This window comes from Amphiprion ocellaris, chromosome 12, assembly GCF_022539595.1.
Source record: "Amphiprion ocellaris isolate individual 3 ecotype Okinawa chromosome 12, ASM2253959v1, whole genome shotgun sequence".
NCBI lineage: Eukaryota > Metazoa > Chordata > Actinopteri > Pomacentridae > Amphiprion > Amphiprion ocellaris.
The window spans coordinates 20,197,947-20,208,761 of NC_072777.1; the positions used below are offsets into that span (position 1 = coordinate 20,197,947).

A 10,815-nucleotide genomic window follows, 5' to 3' on the forward strand; every position below is an offset into this window, starting at 1 on the left:
TTGCTAGCGTAGTTAGCATGCTTCGTGGAAAAGTGTCGGCTGATATTGTATTCTTTAAAAGCCGCAACGGTTTCATTGCAAATAAGACATACAGCCTTTGAACGGACTTTAGCGAAAAAATATTTAGCAGTCCACTCCTGAAACACTCGACACTCACTACCGACTTTTCTTTTATCCACTCCTTGGTACAGCAGCTCAATGCAGTTGCAAAGTGGAAGAAGAAGAGAGAATAAACCAACAAAGGTCACTTGTGTCTGGAGTGCGCCATCTAGTGGGGTCAACATAAACGCCGGGTACTGCAAGGAGAAGGCCAAATGAATGTGGTCTTTACTGTAATTTCGTCAATTCTAATATTGACCAAATTATTTCGTGGGCTGGATTGAAAAGCCCAAAGGGCCGTATGTGGCCCGGGGGCCGTAGTTTGCCCATGCCTGGTTTAGGGTATGGGTGTCACCGGCTTCTTTGTGATCCTTGATGTGCTACATATGCCTACCAAATTTGGTAGATGTAAGTGAAACGTCCTGCCTGTAATAGATGCCACATTTTGCAAAGAACGTGGGCTGTGTTTTTTGTCCATTCACATTGGAACTGGTTAAGACCAAGTAGATGGTATGCAGCCAGGGGGAGATACAATTGTGCTCTAGTAAGTTTTAATCAACTTTCACTCACCACGAATGTTGTGGGCACTATGTTTGTGAGGAGCCTTAACAATCATACGATTAAAGTCTAAGTCATCACTGCAGAAATCTCTTGCCTGCCACAATCATGACTGTTGCGAAGCTGCATGTTCCCCATCACAACATTGCAAGGATACCTTGTATTGTCCTCCTCATCCACACAAAGTCTCAAAAGTATTTTGTTTCTTTCAAAAGAATCATTCAATAAGCTAATCTTACCGAGAGTCTGGAGTTATCCAGAAACACTCCCTAGAAGTTGATCTGAGTGACACATGAAGCTTCCTACACTAAATTTCAGAAAAGAGAAGGACTGCTCCTGGAGAGTATGACATTACTGTTTTACATCACTCTCAGCTTTAAAATTGAAAATAATGTTTTGTAGTGCATTGACACTTTCAAAATGCAGAAAATGACCTTTTAATATATGTAGGTAAATATATCTCTACTGTTAGTGGTAGTAGTAGTAGTACTTTACTTTTTTCGGATTAGGTTTGCCAGCAGAAAAAACTTGGCAAACACTGTATAAGTTGCCATATATTAGTGGAATCTTAAACACTGCAGCTGGATGCCATTTGAAGGAATGTGTATTTATTATCAAGATTATCATCGTTGGTCAACAGTTGATGGTCCTTCCTCTGCATCTGAACTACTTATTGAAAGTTGTTCATCCTCTTTGGTCTTTTCTTCTAGAGATACTTTCTGTCTGAAGCCTGCATTTGATGCGGAGGCCTCATTACTGTCCTCCATTTTCCCTTCCTTCAGTATCCATGAATTCTCTAATATTTCTCCAATTGTAATGCGCTGCTCCACAACAGGGTGCAGAATGCCGTGGATGAGGTCCTTTGCTTCAAATGACACAGGTGGAATTTTTGGAAAGTTAATGCGATGCTCCATTTGTTTTTTCACCATCCTCGTAATGTTGGAGTCATTGAAGGGTACAGATGCACAGAGCATCATATATAGTACAACACCCATGCTCCACACATTAGACACTTTGGGGTTGTAGGGAAAATTCTTTAAAATCTCTGGTGCTGCATACGATGAAGTGCCACAGTAGGTTTCACTCAGCGCCATCTGACCATCTACATAAGATAGCCTCTTGCTGAACTCAAAGTCACACACTTTGAGGTTGCTATGCTTGTCCAGCAGCAGATTTTCACATTTAAGGTCTCTGTGACCCACGTCCATGTTATGAAGATACTGGAGGGCCTTACATAACTGTTTGAAAAGCCTGCAGCTGGAAGATTCCTTTAAGGCCCCTCTCACAGAAATGTAGTTTAACAGGTCTCTGTTCTCACAGAGTTCCATCACTACGTAGACCTACAAATTCAAAAGTGCACAGCAAAGTATATGCAAGTGAATGCATAATGATGTAAAGGAAAAAAGGAGAGAAAATTCTGACTTCAGAACATAAACTGTAGCACCAGTGGTAAATATTCAACATGCTTAAGAATGTTTTTGTTGATTATTAGTGCCTAAAAGCACTAAATTATATTTTATTAAGTTTAGGCACAAAAGCAACTTGGTTTCCTAAGGGAATAATGCTTTGAGTTAAAATTACTACTTCAAGGCTAGAGAGCTTTTGTCATTATAGTTACAATAGCCAATTGGTTAACATTAGGGAACAACTGTGCTCATAGTAAACCAATCTTCTACTGGAAAAGAGAAACAAACAATGATCACCATGTTAGTCTGATGGTTAGTTGACTTGTTCTTTCACTCTGTCCATCTGTTTTCTGCAGAACTGGTAGCTGTATAATAATGTCACCTGACCATTTTTGCAAGAAAAGAGTCATTATGACTATTAGAAAGTTTAATAACTTGAACACAGTATTATTGTTGGGGATTTGCTCATGGATGGATGGAAATTACTGGTGGCTGTGGATTAGTAAGCTCCATCAAAACAAAATGCTGACCTAACAATCGCAGGCAACAATTTTTAGCATGTTGTCTTGATTGAAATCCAGCTTTGGTGTGCATGAAAAGGATGCAATCCAAAGATAATGTCTATATGTATTTATTTCATAAAAATACCTGTACTCAAACATTTGTGTCTATAAAACACTTTTAAAAAGGGACTGAAGAGTTTAGAGAAGCAACTTCAACTGTACAGTAATGACAATAAAAGAGAAGAAACTATAAATATGTCTTACCGTTCCCAGCCGTAATTCAAAGATGTCATAAGTCGTGATAATGTTGGAATGGTTAAGAGACCGAATGATTTTTTTTTTCACAGGACAGGAACTTTTCCCTGCAACTAGAACAAAATTTTTTTGTCAATGATCTTTATGGCAATTCATTTTTTCATGTGAGTTGAGTATGCTCTCACAACTTTACCAAAAGCGCCTTCTCCCAGGTAGCTTCTCCCAGGAATGATGGTCAGAGGTGCAGAGGTGGGTACAGTAGCCAAAAATTGTACTCAAGTAAGGGTAATGTTACTTCCAAATAATATCTCTCAAGTAGAAGTAAAAAGTAGTCCTTCAAAAAATCATTCAAATAAGAGTAAAAAAGAATTTGGTGAAAAGACTTCTCAAGTACTGAGTAATTGGTTGATCGTTATGTATGAATTATTTTTTAGAAATGATGTGATCAGACAGAAAAAAATGTAAAATAATGTGCAAATGCTGGAAGTTCCAAAAAAACAAAATAAATTGTAAAAATAGATAACACCTTTACAAAATAACACATTAAGGCACAACAAAAACAAATTTCCAAATCTCACTTTTTCACAACATAAAGCTTTTGAAACAAACACCTGTAGCAGGTAATGTTTGTATGTTTGAACAGTGCAAACTACTTCCAGTGACAGGTTATACTGCATACTGCATTTCGCATCCCTCCAAATGGCACAGGCTCACTAGATAGAAAATAACACTACAACAAGGCAGCTTGTGTACATACAAGAAGTCTCTCTTTTCCATAAACTGCCTGGGTGTGTGTCCGTGTCTGTGCATGTTTGGATAAAACATGCTTGTTCTTCACTCGGTGAAGTGACAGTTGAGCTTCAGCAGTAGTTGGCTCTCAAGGTTCTATGACTATTTCTAAATTTTTCAGTGCAGATGTCCTCAGACTGATGACGAGTCACCATTTTCACTGAGATTTATCATCAAATGTTCAGGCTTATGTCACCACATTTGAGGTGAATCTAGACAACGGGCTAATTGCAGTATATCAAAGTGGAAAAAATGTCAAATTTCCTGATATCACAAGGTGGCGCTATGACTGTGAATGAATATTAGCATATGGATGTCATCCATATGCTAATGGTGTCATGCCTGTACAAGAATTTTAATCCTAAATACTTTACCCAATAAAAAACATGTACAAACATGTTCTTTATTTACATGTAAAACAGATGTATTTGTATACTGTCTATACACTTTTCAGCAGCAACATCACAACATCTTTGAGTTACTTTAAAATCTGTTCAAACAGTTTTTAATTGGTCAGAACTACTTGGCTGAGTGTGATTGAATGGAAGGTGTGCTGTTGAAATATATCTGATTAAGAAAAGCAGACATTGAGAAATGGTTCTGCAAAACAGCTCTGTCTGAAAAACAGTACTTATTGGATGTAACTCCAGTTCTATAAGTATGTGCTTCTAACAGGCTTGACCAATGCTTGGGTGATGGGGTCAGACTGTAGTTTGTGGTGGCCGTGGCCACCCTGGGCCACCCCCCTGGCTCTACCTTTGTTGCTGTAATCTTTACAGAGAATCTTGAGAATTATTAATATGAGTTTTGTATGCACCATTTTTCTCATTAACTACAGTTAGTGCAATTGAGTCATTAAGTTCTAACATACCATCAACACTATCTATTGATTGCATTGAATATATTTTCAATAATTAGTGTTATATCTGTGAATATGGAAATTATGCAGGTCTTGCTATGATCGTGTTGTGCAAACAAGCCCACACTGTCGTTCCCTGACTTCAGTTTTAATATAAAAACAGTAACAGACAAGGGGACAGAGCCTGTGGTTAGCATTTATCATCAAGTCCTCAAGGTGGAGCCAACGGATCGGATCACAGGCATCAAAAAAGTTAATGGTTTAGCTCCATTTGGTGGCGCTACATACCAAACCATGTGAATGAGGATCTACACGGTGGAGAGTAGAAGAAGCTTCCTCCACGACTTTGACGTCTAGCAGTAGCAGCGTCTGGCTTGACCTTCCTACAGCAGCGTGACAAACTAAAAGGTAAGAGAAGAGTTCATATTTATTTAACAAAGTGACTGTTCATAACAGAGCCACTCTCTTTGCAACACAATAGTGGTTAGCCATGAAGTCGCTGTCACCACGGTCATGTGTGCTACTTTGAAAGGTGTACTCAGCTACCTAGCTAGCTAGCTTTTAGCTAAGGCTAATTGGCGTTCTATGAAAGACAAGAAGCTAACATACAAGTTATGAGCCATTCAGTGATTGAAGTAGTTAGCTAGTCGTGTTTAGTAAACGCATTGCAGATCACATTGTTATATCTCTGCTTGTAAGTGGTCTCCTCTCTTTCTGACCGACGTGCAAACATTGACGCTAACTCTGATTTAGGTGCAGCTAGCTATATTCGATATGGAAAATTAGCAGTAGCATTAGCTCACGTTACTTTATCTTCGGTAAGGTAAGCGATTAGACACGTCAAGTTAAGAACAGAATATATTATACTCCAAGCATGGAAGGTCAAAAAGAAGTAAGGCTACCTCACTACTTCTTCGGATCACTATTTCCCACTTGGCCAAAGTCATTGATTACACCAGACACAGCTGAGGGTCAAGTTAATCCGAGTCCAGCAGCGAGCAAACCGGCCAGTGTTCTTGAGCAGCAACATCGCCTCAATGAAGTACAATTATCTATCAGTTGACTTTAGTCAGAACTAATGCAGTCTAAACAATTCAAGGACAATATCGGGTAATTTTTCAAACTGGTATTGCTATTTGCTCAGTATTTGTTGCAGTAGATTTAAAGTATGTGATGGTACATTACCACATGATGCACTTTCAATATATTAAGTGCTCTATATTTAAATGCAAGGATGAGAACTTAAAGATATGAACTGCTTAGAACTTCTATTTATTTAAAGTTAGTGTCACTGCACAGAGTACAACAACATGCTGTCTTTTCATATACCCCAGTATGTTGTGCAGCCTGGGTCCGAGCACAGGGTCAGCCACTCTGCAGTGTCCCTGCAGCAGAGAGGGTAAGGGCCTTGCTTAAGGGCCCAGCAGTGGCAGCTTGGTGGTAGTGAAGGTGGGCTTGAACCTGCGACCATCTGATCAATAACCCAAAGTCTTAACCAGCACCAATTAACAACAATTAAAAATAGAAGAATTCTAAAAGGAAAATAATAGGACCTTTCTGTAATCAGTCTCAGACATTATAATGGGAAGGTCATTCATGGGTCAGGAGCACCATCTAAGTAGGTTAAATAAAGTAACAACAAAAAAAACCTCTGTATCAGACATACTACATAGTGTATGTCCTACACCATGGCTTTTGTGATTTGCTAATCGCATTGTTTCAAATTGCAATTTGAAGTTGTTTAGCCTTACCTTGATGTATAAATGCATTATACCACATGTGAACTCTAATCAGCATTAAATTGTGTGACATTAGTTGGGCAAAAACTGATCAAATTATGAATTAACTTTGATGTGGTCTTTCTCGGGATCGAGAATGCGTGCCACCTTGACTTAGGTGTTCAGACATTCTAGCTGGCCATACTTATACAGAAATAAACAGTTTTAAGTACATAAGCTCTGTTCTGATACTATGCTGGTGTTTTCTTCTACAGATGGCTGGACGCATGTTTGCCAATTGGTGGGCTACAGTGGGCCCTTACTACACTAAGGCATACCAAGAGATGTGGGTGGGAGTCGGCATCATGACATACCTGTACTACAAAGTTTCCTATGGGGGTGAGTTCGGTTCTTTTTGATTTGTACAGTATGTGGAAAATGCAGTTTCAGTCATATGAATTGAATGTGCAGGAGTGTAGTTGATTTTTTGTTCTATGGAATGTGATATGCAAACTTGGAGAGACATCTTGAATCTTGTATCTGATGTAACTTCACTGACTTAAATAGTCTGAGATTGAAGAAAGTGTTGTACGAGGTGAATTGGCTTCATTTATAAATGCAAGTAGAAATTGCGTAACAAAGGCATTTCTTTTCAATTTCTGTACAACACAGACTACTGATTTTAGAAATAGGTGTGAATTAAATTTGTCTTCTCTGTCGCTGAATAAGTCATCAAATACTGAAAAAACTACAGTTAGTTGAATATATTTCATTCTAGAGTGTCTCAATGTGACACATAAATGTCTGTTTTTCTCCTTTCCAGGCAAGAAAGCTGTGAAAGCCAGTGAGTATATTAACATTTTTTTACTCATACTATGTAATTAGGTTTTGACAATTTGATTATACATACTGTATGATGATATAAATTTGTGTACCGTTAGAGTTTTCCTGAACTTTTATATAGTGGTAGTTGGTCTACCTAATGATACCTGATCTTTAGGTATATTGACTATTGCAGGCAGTGTTGTTAATCAATGAAGACTGATTTTTGAGAATATTAAATTTGTTGGCCCTTCAGTAACTGGATTAGTTAAACATTTTTGCCTGATTATTACATTTGTAAGTTTAATTATGTCACATCACAGATCATTTAGAATTACATATAAAATGATTGATGATTTTTGGAGACAGCTTGTTCTTCATAGTGATGAAGACTTGAGTAACAGCCTTTAGAAACATAGTTGTCTGCACTATGCTGTAATTAGAATTTCCCATAGATGTAGATATGTGGAAGAGAATAGAACCTAATATAGACAGCAAAAGTCAGGTCAAAGCATGTCAGATTTTGTGCAGTTGCATGTCTTTACCTCGAGATGTCACTGACAGGTCACACACAATCTTGTCACTGCTGCCTGATTGTTGGTGGTTTTTGCTGCTGGAATGAATTGATTGATTGTTAGGTCTTTCAAGGTCGTACAGAGATTTTTATTTTTTAGCACTTTGCTGTGATTAAACCTGTATTTTGTTGATTTTTTGCAGAGCCGGCCCATTGAGTTTTCCACCATGCAGACCACCCCTCCACCTGCTGTGAAATTAATACCCCGTGCCCCCAATCCAGAATTCCAGCTTCATATTTGAATTTTTGTTAATATGAAACAAATAAAGTTGTTATCGTAAACTTCACTTATTTCATTAAATTTTTCTGACTTATTGTGTTACGCCATGGCCATAAAATAATAGATTTTTTTGTATGCAATGGTGACTACACAGAAAAAAGCAACAACATAATGATTTCTAAAAGGGTGTGGGGAATAAACCTTAGGCCTTTCTCTCAGCAGCACAGTGAAAACACGACAGTAACATTTTTAGCAAAAATGCTTCTTGTATTTCGTATGGCCCATAAATACTTTGCTGCTAGTGTACAATTAATAGTTGGACTATACTATTAGCATTAAGATCATATTAACTTTTGACTTTAGAAATGTGATGTAGGTGACCCATCTGCTTCTACAAACCAAATAAGATCTATCCATATATGTTCTTATTGGAAATGCTTGACTAATACATCACCTTTACCCTGACTTTTTTAACCAGATCAGACCAGTGTGTCTATCAGTTCTTAGCAAGTATGTATCAATTCCTTGCCACCATGTCTCAAGCTGAAACCACAGTCCACGTGGACTCTATAACTGCTATCAAACTGTTTCTTCTACATTCAGTAGTGCACGAGTTACTCCGTTAGACCTAGTGTAGTGCTACACTGGTTCCATACTGCTCTGTATGGTTGAAACAGTAAAGCTTACAGTAAAGAATTATCAAAGATCTGCCATCAGTCGTAATTTCAGATTTCCACAACACATTTTATAGGTATGTAGCACTGATAATAGATGGTGCTAAAAGATCCATTGACATGATAATTTGATTTTTATTAAGAATTTGGTGCGGGCTACTGAGGAAAAAATCTGCAAACTGCTGCATTCCAGTTTGGTGTCTTGCTCACCTCAAAAGCACTTTCGTCGGTTCAGACCAGGCTATTTGATCCTTGGGACAATTGCATCCTTCTGTATATCAGTGTTCACCATATCCTCTTGGGGGGAAAAAATGGGAATGAGTGAGCAATTTATAGTCAGTGAATCACTGTTTGGGTTTGCATTTTAACTGAACAGAGAATAAACCACAGCACTGCCATGCTTGATGCTGAGTGGGTGTATAGTGTGGTTAGTCATTGTGGAAAGCCAGAAATCTCTAACGAAAGGTTTTTGATGGGACAAGGCCATTTGATAGTAGTCTAACCTTGTTATTTTTGCATTAAATATTTTTAATAATGCTCTAATTTACAATGGTAGATTTAACACAGGTTATATAATTTATTGAAGTGCTCACCCTGGGTTACAACAAAGCACTGTAGCATCACAACTGATTCATCGATAAAAAATCAATAGCAAATGAATAGGTTTCTGTGTACAGTTTGGTTCAGTGAACTGAGTGAGTTGACCAGAGTCCTGCCTGAAGCCACAAATGTAGTGCTGAGTGAGGAGGGTTATTGTCTACATGTGCTAGTGATAATGCATACAGGTGTTAAGATTTTATACACTAGAACAACTTGTGTTTAGAAGGTGTATTGTTTCTCTTGGCATGACAACAATATAAGGGTGTGTCATTAATATTGCAAGCCTCACAACATCCTGAAGTTGTACAAAAAACGTGTTTAAATATGTCTGTTTAGAGGCCACCGTAGTTGTGACAGAACTGAACAGGCTCAGGTGACTCCTATCGCTCTGTGTGTTGATGACGTCATGCTGCACTCGTGCCTTTGTAGAGTTTCTCTCTTGGGACTTAAGTGAGCTGATTGCTTTTGTCGGTAGGAATGAGATAAGAGTCTGGTATGTAGGCTTTTATGAATTTGTTCTACTGTAATGCTACATCATTAAATAGATATCTGGTAAAACTATAATTGTTGCTTCCTGTTCCAGTGCTATGCCACTGGTCCCTAAATATGCAAGAATGGAAAAAATGTGTCATATTTTTCTATTCAAAATCTTAAAGATCCTCCTCGGTGAAAATCTTTTTTTTTTTTTTTTTTTTAACCTTAACAATGTCGATATGGTATGTTTTATATGTTGTAAAGCCCATCTTGAGCGAAATAAGCAGTCACTGCCATGGCTGAGCAGTTCCAGCTTGAAACTGCAGTGTACCGATGACCGTCTAAAAAACCTAGATTGGTTTCAGGTTTGAACATGAGTGAATTACTCCAACTGTGTAGAATAGAGTATTTCTACAGTGTGTGAGCTGGTGTGCTCGAGCTGCAGAGAGTGGGGAAAGAAGGGCTTAGCAAGATGCAGGAACTTCATAAATCTACAAATTTTACAGAAAAAAATACAATGTCGAACTATATTTAAGCCATTTTAGGGCAGGAATGGCTTCTTTTCACGTGTGTGTGTGTGTGTGTGTGTGTGTGTGTGTGTGTGTGTGTGTGTGTGTGTGTGTGTGTGTGTGTGTGTGTGTGTGTGTATGTATATGTGTGTGTGTGTAACTTCGACTCACAGAGATGAATTTTCAGAGGTGTAATCAATGCCTGGAGCGGGACCTGAACTAACAGTAAAATGTACTAAAATTATCCCAAGTAAAACAATGCATTATGCAGAAAATTTTCACTTAAAATAATGTATGTCCTTATTAATGCCTTTTTAGGGATTGAAACATCCGGTTCAAGTCACTGATGTGTATATTATACCAGATTATTTTTGTAGCATTTTAATACTGAAGTTGGCCAAGGTAGAGGCAGCCTTGACAACTGCATACTCTGGCAGTTCAGTGAGACTGTGGTTTGCTTTCCTGTCGACTGTAGAGATCATCCAGCTAATTCTGCTGAACATTATAACCTAAATGAAAATAGGTTTTAATGCTGGACAATTCTATGAGATTACACTAGTTTTATCTCAGAGTACCCCAAAAAATGTGCATACAATTTAAGTAAATGTACTTAGCTTCAGTCCAGAGTAGGTCTTTCAGTTTTTGGGATGAGAAAATGAGGCGACTGGCCACTAAAGGTTGATAAACTCTGTTCTGAGCCGCCCACACAGTTTAACCTCTGTGGACACGGTGATGCAATGACTGACGTGGAAAAC

The 10,815-nt window shown here is 38.1% G+C and overlaps 2 protein-coding genes across 2 annotated transcripts; one reads left to right on the forward strand and one right to left on the reverse strand.

Annotated features, from left to right (window-relative positions):
- On the reverse strand, nucleotides 1–3,505 carry LOC111589010 (testis-specific serine/threonine-protein kinase 2-like). Its single transcript, XM_023299692.2, is given in 4 exon segments — nucleotides 1–1,997; nucleotides 2,831–2,946; nucleotides 2,949–3,037; nucleotides 3,501–3,505. Coding segments are annotated over 4 exon segments (927 nt in total). The 3' UTR covers nucleotides 1–1,280.
- Nucleotides 3,506–4,727: 1,222 nt separating this feature from the next.
- atp5mj (ATP synthase membrane subunit j) lies at nucleotides 4,728–7,870 on the forward strand. The gene is made up of 4 exons (XM_023299729.3): nucleotides 4,728–4,877; nucleotides 6,463–6,586; nucleotides 7,011–7,031; nucleotides 7,727–7,870. Exons 2-4 carry the CDS (start codon nucleotides 6,463–6,465, stop codon nucleotides 7,738–7,740), a joined length of 159 nt encoding a protein of 52 aa, XP_023155497.1. The 5' UTR covers nucleotides 4,728–4,877; the 3' UTR covers nucleotides 7,741–7,870.
- Nucleotides 7,871–10,815: the final 2,945 nt, after the last annotated feature.

Excerpts from the sequence above, each read along its gene's own strand:
- atp5mj (XM_023299729.3), top strand. The coding sequence starts at position 6,463 with ATGGCTGGACGCATGTTTGCCAATTGGTGGGCTACAGTGGGCCCTTAC. Across the intron at positions 6,587-7,010 it reads CTACAAAGTTTCCTATGGGG|GCAAGAAAGCTGTGAAAGCC; the intron begins GTGAGTTCGGTT and ends TCTCCTTTCCAG.